At 37.3% G+C, this 16,435-nt stretch overlaps 1 protein-coding gene across 1 annotated transcript in view; it reads left to right on the top strand.

Annotated features, from left to right (window-relative positions):
• PARD3B (par-3 family cell polarity regulator beta) overlaps window positions 1-16,435 on the top strand; it is a 1,003,697-nt gene that overhangs the window by 827,281 nt on the left and 159,981 nt on the right. The window contains exon 20 of the mRNA XM_042995147.1: window positions 15,741-16,043. Within this exon, the coding sequence (XP_042851081.1) occupies window positions 15,741-16,043 (303 nt within the window). The remainder of the gene's footprint in view (window positions 1-15,740; window positions 16,044-16,435) is intronic.

Raw genomic sequence — 16,435 nt, forward strand, 5'->3', positions numbered from 1 at the left:
GGGCAAAGAACCAGTTAACCTCTCAGGGACCTCCAGGATTAGAATGTTCTAAGACCACACATAAGTCTCATAGGCTTCCCAAACTTCATGGCCTTCACCTGCTCTAATGAGCATTAGCATGACCTTTGCCTCATGATATTTGGCAAGCCTAGACACAAATTCACATATGATATTCAGGCACAATATCCACAAGGAATAGCCTAATTTGATTCTGCGAACTGTGAAGGATTCAGTGTGGTGTGTGTGTGCACCCAAAGAGAAAAATGTGAAGAAAAAGCCTACCTAAAAGATTCAATTAACAGCATTAAAGAATTTGCATGTCAGTATTGCAGAATATACAATTCATTATACATAAATGTATTTATTCATTTCAAGAGAAATGATCAATTATTTTATCAACCTAGCTCCCTTACCACATCAGGTCTGGTTTAGGCTGACAAGAAAAATGGACAGGACAAAAGAAGGTCATCTAGAAAATGTTACAGATGCGCAGGCAGGGATGCGAAAACCGTGAAAAATATTAATGCAGTTAAAACCGCTTTGTTGAAAAGATGAAATATTGATCACAAGGACTGTATGTAACTCTGTATTGGCTGGTGAGAAAAATAATAGTAATAATAACAGCAATAATAAGCTGTAATTGGTCTTGGCCAGGTACACTTGCAGCTTTGAAACCGCATTCAGAAGGAAAAGCTGAAGAAACTGGGTCTGGTCACTGGAACAAAGGATAATTGTAGTGACCTAATTGCAGCTTCTATTATAAGAGCAGGAGTGATAGCAGGACAAATTATCTCCACTGTCAAAAAAGAAAGCTGTACAGCAGGTAGTTTATAATCTCTTTTAATGGTACTACTTCTTTTACCCCATAGCTCTCCCCTGAAAAACCTTTTCTGACCTCAACTACTGTCACCACTATAGGTAGCAAACCTCCTCTTCTGCTGTCTATTCATCTCTGTCTCTGTTGTTTGGGTTCACACGGTAGGAACAAAGAGCATGTCAGTGCCTACATCTTCCCGGAACTGGGCAAGCCAGTCAGAACTCTACTGTTGATGCATTCTGCACGAGACAAATCCATCAGGAAATAATATGCAAGAGTAACAATAGTTAATAAAGCTTTTGAGGGTACAGTACAAAGTATGAAAGACTGATCAATAATGTGGAATCATGAACAGAAAATGACAGCTTGCCAAAAATATATGCAACTTACATCACAGATAAAGTGCTAATATCACTACTACGCAAAGGTCTTCGAAAAATCGAGGGGAAAATTGACAATCTGATGGGAAAATCAGCAAGAGATATGGACAGCTCACAGAAGAGGAAATGAAAATGGCCCTTAAACATATGAAAAGATACTCAGCATCACATAATAAGAGACAGGCTAATTAAAACTATCGCTTCTCACCTACGCTTATCAAATATCCCGGAGTCCAGCAGCACATTCTGTTGGTGACATGGTAGAGGAAGACACCCTCCTACGTTGCAAGTGGCAATGCAGAGAGATCAAGCATGGAAGGAGATTTGTCATCATCTGGAAGGATTATATGTGAGTTTCTCCATGGGCCGGCAATCCTGCTTCTGTGAATTCATCCTAAAGTGGCAATAGCAAAAATATGGACTTGACTTTTGCATGAGATTTGTCATTATGGCATTATTTCTAACAGTGGAAGATTGAAAAGAGCCAAATATTCAAAAATATGGGACCCATTAGAGAAACAGAAGTATGTCCACACAGTAGACTATTATGAAACTTCTTTGTTGTTGTTGTTTTTTAATGAGAAAGATCTCTGTTCACTAATAATGGAGATGTCTTCTGAATTGCTATGGGAAAAGCAAAATGTAGAGGAAAATGTATCCTACTTCTTGTGCGAAAAAGAAGGAACAATGATATATAACCATGTTTGCTTTCATTTGAAAAATTAAGTACAGTTACGTTGCTTAGGATAGAGAGGACTCTTGAAAGCCACGTAATTGTACGTTGTATATAGTTGAATTTAGAAACGTAAATGTTTTATGTATTTAACAAATGAAATTAAATCAAAAGAAAAAAAAGGCAATGCCTAAAAACTAAAAACAAACCAGAACAACCTAACTATGAAACAAATTGGCTGCATAATGACTCAGAAAAAAAAGAAAGGAATGATAGAATACAGCATTTTTATTCTACATAATCAGTGGGATATGTTCTAACAAGAAATGGTGAACATCTTGAACTTCATTCAATGGTATTTTAGTAATACTGGCATTATTTTAAGACTGTATGTGCTTTAAATTAGGGATATGATAACACAAATAATTTTGTCAGTAGTATTAAGAATCAAGGTTTTTCATTTATAGGAAATAAACAAATATAAACTTTTTAAAAGTTAAGTAAGGATTCCGTAATGTTAAATTTCAATTGGAAAGAGCAGTATGAACTTGAATTTTTTTTTTAAAAGACATATCTCCTAGCTCTGTCCATGGAAAAAGCACAGAAGCAGTATTCCATTGTAGATATAAAACCACATCTTCTTTATCCATTCATCAGTCAATGGGCATTTGGGCTCTTTCCATAATTTGGCTATTGTTGATAGTGCTGCTATATTTGGGGGGCATGTGCCCTACTATGCTTAGTGAAATAAGTCAGGCAGAGAAAGACAAATATTATATGATTTCATTCATATGTGGAAGTTAAGAAACACAACAGATGAACATAGCTATGGGAAGGGAAGGAAAGATAAAATAAAACAGAGAGGGAGGCAAACCATAAGAAACTCTTAAATACAGAGAACAAACTGAGAGAACAAACTGAGAACAAACTTCCCTCTTGCTGGAGGGAAGATAGGTGGGAAGATGGTCTAAATGGGTGATGGGCATTGAGGGCACTTGTTGGAATGAGCCCTGGGTGTTATATGTAAGTGATGAATCACTGGGCTCTACTCCTGAAACTGATACTACACTGTATGTTAAGTAACTTGAATTTTTAAAAATAAATTAAAACAAATTTACTGGTATATAAAAAAGGGAGGGAGGGAAGGAAGGAAGGAAGGAAGGAAGGAAGGAAGGAAGGAAGGAAGGAAGGAAGGAAGGAAGGAAAGGCACAGAAGCCGTGAACTTCCTAGAGCCCAGGTTGTGTTCTCTGGATATCACATCCCACTAGAAAGAATGAGTTCCTGGGGGAAATGGCTGCTTCCAAGGTAGGAATACAAGATACTCAACATGAAGCTGGGACAACTTACTTGTCAGAAAGCAAAGAAGCTATCACAGACAATTCGGTCCAGCCAAAAGGACAAAGGAGCCAACATAAAGCAGTTTCCATTTACTAAATATGGGGTAATGTGTGCAAGAAAAAAGAGTAAGGAATGCAATTGATTGAAAACCCTAAATACGTATTGTCTTTGAATGTGAGTTCATAATGAGACTCACAGCCTTTCATTTCCCCCAAAAAGATGTCTAACAAACCATTGGTCACCGTTGGAATTGCTAGGGTACTAACCGCTTCCTCTGAAAACTTAGCAATTAAAAAGAATTAAGCATTAATTCTGCCTCCCCTATACTCTGTAATTCAGGGTAATCAAACTTCATTGTAAGTTCACATTAACAGGCTCCAGGTAGACACATCTTTTGGGGGACCAACATTCAACTGACCACAGTACCCTTTCCCACTAAAAGTTGAACCTGAAACTCAGTGTTCAGCTACACTGCCCAATACAACAGCTGCTAGTCACGTGTAATATTTATATTTAAATTACTTAAAATTAAAACTTTAAAGCTTAAGGGTGCCTGGGTGGCTCAGTTGGTTAAGCATCTGACTCAGTTTCGGCTCAGGTCATGATCTTGCAGTTTGTGAGCTCAAGCCCCACATCGGGCTCTGTGCTGACATCATGGAGCTACCTTCAGATTTTCTCTCTCCCTCTCTCTCTGCCCCTCCCTCCCCATCAAAAACAAATCAATAAACACTTAAAAAAATAAAAATAAAAAAAACTTTGTACCTTAGTCACGCTAGCCACATTTCAAGTGCTCAGTAGCCACACATGCTACTGTATTAAACAGCACATACATAGAACGTTTCCACCATCACCAAAAAGATCACCAGGCATTGCTGATCTGGAAGTACTTTTCATAAACAGGAAATGTGGGGAGTGGAAGAATAAGTTTAATCACAACACAAAGAAGCAAACAAATCTAGCATGCGGGACCACCTACAGGACAATCTGCCTGGTGTCTGCAACAATTCAGTGGCATGGAACAATTAAAAAGGAAAAAGAATATAGTTCTTTACAGGAAATGAGACTTGAGAGACGTAAGCAGATGTAATGTGTGGATAGTTTTTGGAGCCTGGTCCAAATAAATCCACTGAGAAAGAGACATTTTTTAGGCACTCGGGGAAATTCGTTTATGAACTAGGTTTTTAGATGACATTAAGGAATATTGTTAATTTTCAAGTGGATAATGGCATCGTTGTTATAAAATGTTAATGATTTTTTGTGATATGTTTTCTGAAGTATACAGAGAATAAGTGACTGGGATTTGCCTTCAAAATACTTAGCGAAAAACAAATTTTTAAAGAAAAATTAGATAAAAATATGGGAACATCTTTAATTATAGAACAAAGAACGGGATAATAGGTATATGGAGGTTCATTGTACTATACTCTGTACTTTGGGGTAGCTGAAAACTTTCACTATATACATTTTTTAAATGTGATCATGTTTAGGGGCACCTGGGTGGCTCAGTCGGTTGAGCATCTGACTTTGGCTCAGGTCATGATCTCGCAGTCTGTGAGTTCGAGCCCCATGTCGGGCTCTGTGCTGACCGCTCAGAGCCTGGAGCCTGCTTTGGGTTCTGTATCTCCCTCTCTCTCTCTGTTCCTCCCCCACGCACACTCTGTCTCTCTTTCTCAAAAATAAACAAACATGAAAAAAACTGTAATGTGATCATGTTTAGATTGTTTGTACCTAATGTAAATGAAAGAAACATTCATACTGAAGTCAAGCACCTAGGTGGAATTCAAAACTCTATTTCCTGCCACTTACCAAATATACAGTCTCTGACAAAACACCTAACCTTTCTGAACGTCAGTTTCCTCATCTCTAAAATTGAGACTTGTGTGCCTTGTGAGAAGTGAGTTCTATAATCATGGGAAAATTCATCATAAATACTATTGATATATGTTCTTCCTGCTGGATAGATGAAATATGAGCGAGGATAGGCTCTTCTTTGCTAACCTCCCTGATTTGGAGTGTTTGAAGAACAATCTTGTTTATACGATTTTTTTAAAAATTCAGTTTTATTTTTAGCTCATAGATCCAACCAGTTCTTACCATCTCCACTGCTACACCTTCATCCAAGCCACCATCTCTCATCTGGGTTATTCTGATAACCCCCAACTGGTCTTCATGGCTTTTTTCTCACCCCACACCCCCACGACCTTCCCAGCTATAGCAGTCAAAGAGATTTCCTTTAACATGTAGTCAGATCATATGGCTTCTTTGCTTGAAAAGTGCCGTTGGCTTCCTACCTCACTGAGAGTGAAGGCCAAAAGCTTTAGCATGGATGTCAAGGCCCTACATGATCTAGGCTCTAATTTCCTCCCTGGCCCTCTGACTCTTCACTCTCTTACATTGACCTCCTTGCCTGCCTCAGGGCCTTTGTATTTGCTGTCCCCTCTGACTGAGATATACTTCCCCAATTATTTGTGAACATTTTACCCTCCTCTTCAAGGCTTTAACTTAATATTTCCACATATTACCCTACCACATATTTAAATGTGTAACCTTGCCACTCTATCCCCCAACATTCCTAGCACCTTTCCCTATTTTATTTTCCTCTATAGCACTTATTGCCATCTGACATTATTTTTTATTTTACCTGGTTAATTTGTTGCCTGTTTCTGCCTCCCCTGACTAGAGTATAAATTCTATAAAGGCAAGGATTTCTATGCAGTGCTCAATCTCAGCATCAAGAACAAAACCTAAAACATGTACGTGCTCGATAAACATTTATTGAATGATGAATGCAGAAACCTGTAATAGACTCAAAACAAGTTGTCTGGTCTTTGGAGAATGTGTTTATGGATCAATAAGAATGATACGTACTTATCAAAATCAATAGCTGGCTTATAAATTGGTACTTTAGAAGTGTTCAAATTGCTTGAAAAGAGGATGTGTTTCCTTACGCAGTTAAAATATTTTCCCAGCAATCACTGTCTTAATTGTCTTAATTTGTTATGATAACAATTATTTTTAGGTAATGTCTTTAAAAGAGAAAGAATTATATATAAGTAAACTTAGAATTGACCAGTTCTAATTTGTTAGGTTCCATCACGTTTATTTTTGTTATTTATTTATTTATTTTAATGTTTATTTTTGAGAGAGAGAAAGAGGGGGGCGGGGGGGCGGGGCACAGAGAGAGAGACCCACAGAATCTGAAGCAGGCTCCAGGCTCTGAGCCATCAGCACAGAGCCTGATGTGGGTCCCGAACCCACGGACTGTGAGATCATGACCTGAGCGGAAGTTGGCCGCTTAACCGGCTGAGCCACCCAGGCACCCCGCATCACATTTATTTTAAAAGGTATAAATACCGTCATTGGCATTTTTTGCTTTAATTTTGTTTTCTGTTTTAAGTTTTTTTAAATTGGGCTATAATTTGCATACAGTGAAATATATAAGTCTCATATAAACAAAAGAATGTATTCCTTTTTTTCAAGTTTATTTATTTTGAGAGAAAGAGAGAGTGTGAGCAGGGTAAGGGCAGAAAGATAGGGAGAGAGAGAACCCCAAGCAGGCTCTGCATGGACAGCACAGGGATTGATCTCACAAACTGTGAGATCACGATGTGAGATCATGACCTGAGCCGATATCAAGAGTCAGATAGATGCTCAGTCGACCGAGCCACCCAGGTGCCCCAACAGAAGAATGTATTCTATTTTGATGAATGTATTTCAAGATACAGAATATTTCTCTCACCCAAGAATGCTTCCCATTCCCATGCCTTTCCCTGTTCAGTGCATCCCCCACTTCAGGAATCAACTGATCTCATTTCTATCACCATAGGATTGCTTTGCCTAAGCTAGAATTTCTTACAATTGAAATTAGGTAGTAAGTTTATGTGTGTGTATATTCAGCTTCTTTCACTAAGCATGATAATTTTGAGATTCATCCCTGTTGTTATTTCAGTAGCTTATTTTTGTTGTTGTTGCTATTGCTGATTTACACTCTGTCATATGAACACATCATTGTTTGGTTATCCATTCTCCTGCTAATGGACATCTGAGTTATTTCCATTTCTTGCCATGATGATTAAGGCTGCTACCACACACTCTTTAAGGATTTATGTGGACCTCTGTTATGGTTTCTCTTGTGTATCTGAGAGGTGAATTGTTAGGTCACAGCTTTGGTGCATGTCTAGTTTTATAAGGGGCTCCCAGATCTTTTTCCAAAAGGATTCTGTTATTTTCCAACAGCTGTGTACAAAAGTTCTGGATGCTCCTCATCTTTTCCAACATTTGGTGTTGTCATTCTTCTTCATTTTGATAAGGGTATCTCATTGTGGCTTTAATTTGCCTTTCTCTAATGACTTCTAACATCCAGTGTATCTTTATTTGCTTAGTAGGCATTTCTAGATCTTCCTTTGTAAAGTATCTGTTTATATCTTTTGCCCAGTTCTAATTGGGTCATTTTTCCTTTTGTTACTAAGTTGCAAGTACTTTTAGTATTTTTTATATAAATCCTTGGTTAGATATGTGTGTCACAAATGTCTTCTCTCATTTGCCAATCATTTTCCTCATGCTTTCTAATGAGAAGTTTTTAATTTTGGTGAAGTTCAACTTAACCAATTTTTTCTTCTATGACCCATGCTTTCTGTGTCCTTTCCAAGAACTATTTGCCTACCCCAAGGTTGTGAGGATATTCTCCTTTATTTGGTTCTAGTAGCTTTATTGTTGTAGCCCTTATGTTCAGGCTTATCTTCCATCTTGGATTGTTTTTTGTTATACTATAATGCAGGCACCAGAGTTCTTGTTTCCCTTAGAGATTTTCCAGCACCACTTGTTGAGAGATTCTCCCTCCTAAATCAAATTGTTTTGTTACGTTTGTTATAAATCACTTCACCAAATACGTGTGGGTATATTACTGGACTCTGCCTTCTATCCCATTTGTCTATTTGTCTAACCATTGCCCCGATTACTGAAGCTTTATAGTAAGTCCTAAAGATAGTAGTGTAAATCTTCAAACTTATTCTTATTTTTCAAAATTATTTTGGCTGTTCTTTGCCCTTAACTTTCCAAATCAATTTTAAAATCACATTGTTAATTTTTGGAAAGTAAGCCTGATAGGGGTTTGATTGGAAAGATGTTAATCTCTTCATTTGGATGAATTGACATTTTGCAATATTGACTTTTCTGCTCTATGAACAAGGTAGAACTTTCCATTTATTTAGATCTTCTTTAATTTGTCTCACAAGTATTTTATTGTCTTCAGCGCAGAGAACTTGCACATCTTTTGTTAAATTTCTTCTTAAGTTTGTAATGTTCTTTAATCCTACTTTAAATGGTATTGTTTTCTTGATTTTATTGAGTACCTCTTCACTACTAGTACATACAAATACAATTGACTTTTCTATGTGCAACTTGTATCCTACGACATTAACAATAAAAACTATAATTCAAGAAAACTTTGCTGATAGAAGCAGTACACTTATAAGTATATATTGAAAGCATTATCCACCCAGAATGACTTTTCTAGTAAGATCATTGGACTTCAAAGAAAAGAATTTGACAAGATAAGCAAAAAGAGTAAGTAATTTATAAGAGAAATAAAATTAGATTATCATCCAACTTTTCCAATAGCAGCATTTTGTCATAAGAAAATGATGTCACATATTTAAATACTCAAGTGGAAAGGTAGATAATTTTATATACAGCAAATGTGGCTGTGAAGTATAAAAGACATACTGTTATCAACTGAAGAAACACTGCTCTATGAGTTCTTCCTGAGGAATCCAGTAGATAACTACATATTCATTGACATATCATTCACGACTTTTGGTCTTTATTAAATATGTATTTATTTTAATATATTAATTAGTTATTTGTAGAGCTAAGATTAAATGAAAGCTGAACTAATGACAGTATGTAGCTGCTATATGCCTTAACAATGTAAATGTGATACAACTACAAAAATGTAGGGATGACAGAAAGAACATATGGAAAAGAGAAGTTTAACTCTTTTTATAATCATTTTGTTAGTGGCAGTATTTGGTATTGCTATTCTGAAGCTGTTATATATGTAATACAGAGTAGAGCAAGTTGTAATCATGGGATATTTAGTTCTAGTATTCCCTGTGTCTTGAGGAGCAAGATTCTTAATGTGGAAGAAAGGAGATACATATGTAATGTAGAAATATGGCTGTAGTTGTGAAGAGAGACCCTATGGAGACCTTATCCCGGAAAGGTCAATTTCTTGACCTCAGTTGATAGTTGCAATCATGTTTGCTTTAGAGCAGCTCTTAGATCCATAGATTTGTTTTGCATGACTTTCTGTATCATTGTTTCCTTTTATAATGAAAGATTAGACAAACAAATGAAAAAAGGCATAATAGGACTTTCCTCATCAAAACTTTAAATATTAAACTCATGTTACATCAACCTTAAAGAAATTTGCCAATACTGCCTACTAAATGTGTTCCTTTTGTGGGAGAAGTATGGGTGGATGACTCAAACCAGTCTGTTGCACATCAGACTTGCCCCCCAGCATGAAATAAATCATGCACTTCCATGCCCTTTTACTTGGGTCCTTCCTTCTCACTGGAGTACCTCATACCATTTCTATATCTCTCCTGTCCTCCTGGAACAAGGTGGACAGGTTCCTGCGAAATCCAGTTCACATGGGGGGCCCTGGGTGGCTCAGTGATTAGGTGTCTAACTCCTGGAATCAGCTCAGGTCATGATCCCATGGTTTGTAGGTTTGGGCCCTGCTTCTGGCTCAACGCTGATAGCACAGAGCCTTCTTGGAAGTCTCTCTGTCTCCCTCTGTCTCTACCCCTCCCCCGCTTCCTCCTTTTCTCTCTCTTTCTCTCAAAAAAATAAATAAACTTAAATAAAAATCCAGTCCATGTGGCACCACCTTCATGATTTTCCCTCAGAACCCCGAGGCTGAATTGACTCTGACCTCTGAACATGCAGTATCTTTGTTTTCCCGCTGAATTGTAGTTACTTGCGTGTATCTCCCTGACAGTGAGTTGAGGACTGAGAATTTTTCTTTTATTTTTTTATTTCTACTATATGATCTACTATCAGTAAGTATGAGTGATAAATCAGTTATTCAGCCAAAATTAACAGAAAGAGAACTCACAGGACCCTCAAGGAGCTTATAGTCTAGTTCTGGAAGCAAAATGTCTAGAAATGAAACAAAACTCCTTTCATTTTATTTTTTTATTTTGATTTTTTTTTACAAAATAATATGTAACAATTACAGATTAATAGAGAATTTACTGGATATATGAGTTGAAGAGGGGAATTGTGGAGCTCAATATGGAGCTGTAAATGAGTTTAAATGAATTTTAAATGAATAAAGTTTTTATTCTAGAAAAAATCTAGTCAAAGATTTGATTAATGGAGAATGGGTACTCTAGGCAAAAGCAGTTGATTTGAAAGGGACCAAACAAATGTTCAATGAACAGTAATTTGAAAAAAATTGTCATAACTGAGTTGATAATGGAATCATGAAAAATCAGGTTTGCAAGACAAAGGATGCCTGCTATTGCCTGTTTAAATTTTTTTTTTTAAGTTTTGATTCACTATGACAGTCAGTATGTAGTTGTAAGGGAATTTTTTATATTCTTTAAATATTTTAAATTATCCTAAAAATATATGGTATAAAAATTCAGATAGTGTGCCTCCAATTACATTTTCCAGAGCAATCACTGTTAGGAAATTCTTTTGTATCCTTCCAGACATTTTCTATGTATATGCAAGAATATGTAATATATCATACAAATATCTATATCTATCTTGGCCCATATGTATATCTTATTTCCTTTTAGTATGGGAATAGTATGCTCATATTTTTTAGCTGCATCATATGTCTTTCCTAGTCCCCTGTTACTGCACATTTAGGCGACTCTTCATTTTTCACTATTTTGATAGCATGTACTATGTTTTTCTTTTTTATCAGATCTGGGATTCCTTAGTTACAATAAAGACATTTATTCCATTTTCATTTATTGTCATAAAAGATAAATCTAGTCATCTGATTTTATATTACTCTTTTTTACAGCTTCTCCTGTTTTCTAGGTTCTGTATGGTCAGAGTTTTGTTTTGTCCATCCCTCTTCTGATAATTTGTTGTTTGAGTAGCTTTTTCTTGTAGTAATATTTAGTATATACCACATCCTCTATTTCCTGATTTATCAACTTTCAGCAGTAACTACTGATCCCTGCTCTAAAAAGTGAGGGAATGAATACACTGCCTCCTAACATCCTTATTGATTTCTGACTTTCACTAATGATTATCATGTTTATATTGCCAGCGTTTATCATATTTGTGTTTTTCCATAATTATGCTGCTACAAATGTTTACCCTTAATGTGAGGTTAAGGTCCTGCTCACCATCACACCTGTCATTCCACAGCTTTATCGAGTTGACTTCCTCGTTTTGATTCAATTTTTGGTTGACTGATTATAATTATTAAGTAGTTTTTCACAACAGGTCAACAAGCTATAGTCCCTTGAGTTTTGAAATGTTTGAGAATGTTTTTCGTTGGGCTTTATTTATGTTTGAGGCTAGCCTCAGTTTGCCTGAATTTTTAGAAGACTTGATTCTTCTCCTTCTGGAAATAATACTTATGCATACTACATGCGTTAATAACCCCTAATATTTTCTCTTTTATCGTATTTAATTTTTCAAAAGCTTGTTATGACCCACTAAATTAATTTCATATTATATAGTGTTTAAATAATACTTTTAAATATAGTGTTAGCGGACATGGAGGGCATAGAGATCTAAGGTCACTGGTAGGTAGCTTCAATTCCATATGTTCTTCCAAAATATCTTCTTGCCACATCTGCTGGGTGCATGCCCGGGGGGCTTGTTTTCCATGGTCTTCCATTTTGGGAGAGCAGATCAATTTGAAAGAGATCAGCTTCCTTAGTGAAGCCTCTTAGATTATCGGTTTTATTTTGATGAGTTTGTGTTTGTTTATCTCTGCTCTGCTAATTCTGCCTTTCAGCTACAAAATAGGTTGGAGCTTCTTTTCTCTTCTCTCCTTTTACTCCATGAAGGTTCTTCAGTGTAGGACAAAATATATGTCCCAGAGGAAATATCAATCTTCTAGCTCCACCTCTCCTCCAAGCTTAAGTCGGCACCTCGCGAAGATTTACCCCTCAATTCCAGGATCTTACACTGGCCTTCAAACTATATTTTTTCTGAATGAAAGTTTGTTGTCTGTAGTCGTCTGGACTCTGGATCTTACTTTCAGTGAAATGTGTACCCTGCTAGAGACAGAGGCATGTATCAGCTCTTGATGTACTCCCTCTTTTGGGGTGAGTCCAAATTTCATTGCATGGTGTAAGATTATGGTCATTTTCTAATTCTACTGTAGATGAAATTTCCTTCCCAATTTCTCAATTTGCTTGTTCATTTAGAGTTTGAGGGAGGGAAATAAAGTAACCATACTCTTAACTCCATCATTTACTATAATCTATTGTTAGAGATCCTTGATCTGACAGAGATATGATGTAAATGGTCTTTAGGGAAGCTTATCCAGCAGTCTTATAAGGCAGAGATTAAAGCATTATAAGATAATACACCAAAAAAATGTTAGAATAATCTAGGCTAGCACAGTCCAATAAAACATTCTGCAATGATGGAATTAGTCTATATCTATCTACAGTGTCTGGTATAGTAGTCATGAGCCACATGTGGCTATAGAGCACTTGGAATGTGGTTTATGAAACTGAGAAAGTGAATTTTAAATTTCAGTTCATTGTAGTTAATTCTAATTTAAATGTTTATAGCATCATGTGGTAGTGGCCACCATATTGGACAGTACACAGGTAGGCAATATAAAGCCTGAATACTAGAGTTTGGTGAAAGAAATGGAAACAAAAGAGGGTATCCAAGAGTTATAATGGAAACAAGAAACAACAATGCTTTTGCAAGGAAAGAGAGAGAAGAAATTTAAATAATTCAAAGGCACTGTGCTGGGGAGAATGGGAAAGCCGATGGTACCATCCAATAAAAAGGACATATGATCAAGAGCTATTTTGAAAAATAGATATTTTAACAGGTTGAGGTCCCAGTGATATGAGGACCTCTAAGTGGAAATGATAATAAACAATTAGAATTCTCACACCGAATTAGGGCAGAGAGAGGTCAGAACTACCAAAAACAAACCAAACCAAACCAAACAAAACAAAACAAAAATCCATTTCCTTGACATTTCTCTCTGGACAGAGTCTCTTCTGCCTCCATACACCCCTTTTCAGATTGCCTTGTCCTCCCCCACATGGAGAGACCCTGACATATGGCATAATAATGACGGTTCAGAGAAATTGCTATTTCACCTACTGAGTGATTAATATGAAATTAGTTACTGAAACAGTGTTGCAGAGAGGATCATGGAGAAATTTAGTTTTGTTTCAGAAAGAAAAAATACAAGATAAAATACTGCTTTGCATACACAGAGTACTTTTCATCTAAGAATCTTTCCATACCCAGAGTCTAATTAATGAGAAAACCTCTAAGAAAGGGAAGCGATGAGATAAGGGGCACAGATACCGGTGTTCTATTTCTGTGACTTTTAAAAATCACGCTTGCTGTTTTCTTCTTTCATTAATGCACAAGTAGAGCTTTATGCAGCCTCCATGAGATGTTCATCTTTCTACTGAATGATTCCTCATGAAATCTCATGAAAGCATCGCACTTAGGAGGCATGGTAACCACACAGAACCCCACCCCCTGACTTTATTGATGTCCTGCGCTCTCTTTGCCATGGAAATTCATCCCTATCATCATAGTGCAGCGAATGTTCTCTGATAATCCCATCTGCACTGTCCCTGAGAGGACAGTTTTGTTGCAGAATAGAGCGAGTTATCTTCTTTATAAAAAATTATTCAAAACAAACATCCATGAACCTAGGACTAACCTGCATTGAAAGGGGACTGGCAGGCCTTCTTAACAGGTACCCTACCGTGTAATCTCCCTTTCATCTTCATTCAGAATCCCTTGGAGATTCAAGCTCCTCTTTACAAAAATATAAATTCTTCTAATTACTTATGTGTAGGGCACATGATTTGACCTAGTCAAAAGAGATATGCAGCAATGTATCCTGACATTTATTTTCATCTGTTGTGACTTGGGGATGGATGCTGGATTTTTGTCCTCTACCTTCTTCTTCTTTATGTTGTTGTTTTTTTTCCTTGCCTTCTCTCCACTGGGTAGGGGGAAGGAGGGAAGCCATTCTGCCAAAAGAGAAAATGCCTTGAAAGATAAAGGTAATAAACAAAGCTAGCTGCCACGTGCAAACATAGGTGTTTTTGCTTGAAGAGAAGATACCGAGAGAGTTCAGTTTTGTTTTGTTTTTAATTCATCCAAGCTTTCTATAAATGTACCCAGGCATGTACAGATCTTTCACTTCTAGCCCGCGGCCCTCTCATATTCTCAGAGCCCAGGCTTGTCCCCATCCTTTCTTGAGTTCTTGCTTTTGCTGCCTGAGCCAGCATCGCCTGGCTTCTCCCGTCCTGTATGCATGCAGTGCACTGGGTTTGCCCAGTGATGTAAGGTTCCGTTCGTTCCTCGTTAGCACGGTGCACCTCCTGACACCATCAGATCACCATTGTCCAATAAGATGCCACAGTGACCTTTGCGTTTTAACACGCAACTGAGAATTCAGGAGAGCTGATCTAACACTTTCCAGATTAAATGTCACATTCTTAAAATTCAGATGGATTTGGAATCCACCTAGGTTTATTTTTTGCTTCCATTGCCAGCAGTCTACACAGCACACTGATTAGTAGTAGCATTTTGTAATATCACTTAAGGCTTGAGCGCTGTGGAATTCTGCCAGTAATGTTTAATTCACTTATATGTGCCAATTCATCTCTGTCAGGAGCCTATTAATTTCTTCACTATTTTACTCTGTCCCTAGCCCCTATATAATGAGGCACAATGATCCCCATTTGTGTAACCAAAAAACTTAGAATCTCTCATAAATTACCTCTGATCCCACTGCTTTTAGTGACCAGAAAGCCTCTGTATTTCTTTTTCATATTTAAATCAATTTTGCTAAGCTCTTTTCCTTAAAGGAATACACTAGAATTCTAGGGTACCAAATGGTGAAATCACAGCCCAAGTATACGATTCTGATGGGCTCTTTAACATGCATCCCTCTCCCAAGGAAGACTTCCATAATATCACACCACAGATGTACTGTTCCCCCAGGCACATCCCATTTGCAGGAAGGGAATTTTCATGAAAATCAGCCTCTGACTCTGCTATCAGCCCAGTCATCAGTGGGCAAGATGTCAAAATACCTATAGCATTGCTGTAGAAGTAAAGACCCGCAACAAATAAAAGTCAGAGATAAAAAATTAACCCCATGGATATTCTGTTGGCATTTCTACATGGTGTGAATTTGGGTTAACAGGAGAGTAACAGCTAAGTGACTGATTAGGAGGAATCAACATAGATTCAGGAGAGTCTATCATATTACAACATGAAATTCACATATGTCTCTGCTACGTGTTCTACTTTTTTTTTCAGGATTGGAGCAAAACACCAGGAGCTAAGGGAAAAGCAGGCAAGAGGTCTTATTGATTATGCTACTGGTGGAATTGGATCACTGCATGATATGGACGATGATGAAATGGACCCCAATTACGCCAGAGTGAACCACTTCCGGGAACCATGTGCATCAGCAAATGTCTACAGGTCACCATCTCCACCTCGGGCTGGACCATTGGGTTACCCACGGGATGGCCGTCCACTGTCTCCAGAGAGAGACCACTTAGAGGGTCTCTATGCCAAAGTCAACAAACCATACCATCCACCGATGCCAGTTGACAGGTAATATAACTTACTAGAAGACAAATACAGTTTTAATTCAGTAAGTTTCAAATCATCTCTACTGCTGAAGCAGATAAAAATGTCTTTTAATCTATTAAAACTGAAATGGCATAGGACTCTTGATAAGAGCTATGCTTTGACCTGCCCGTAAGGTATCAGCCATCAAAAATAAAACCAAATAGCCAGTTATAAGGCGGCATGAATGGATAGCAGTCATTGAGTTCATGGTGCAACAGAGAGCAGTTTTTGAATGAATATTGTGACAGAGGACTAATGATGAAAACTTGGAGGGACACTTACCTGTCTCCTAAAAGTCCTACTGTGAAAGACTTATTCAGGAAGATGGCCTGACCCTGGGAGGTGAGGAGTCAGAGAAGAGAATGGTGACTTCT

This window comes from Panthera tigris, chromosome C1 (genome assembly GCF_018350195.1).
Source record: "Panthera tigris isolate Pti1 chromosome C1, P.tigris_Pti1_mat1.1, whole genome shotgun sequence".
In the NCBI taxonomy this organism is placed as follows: Eukaryota; Metazoa; Chordata; class Mammalia; order Carnivora; family Felidae; genus Panthera; species Panthera tigris.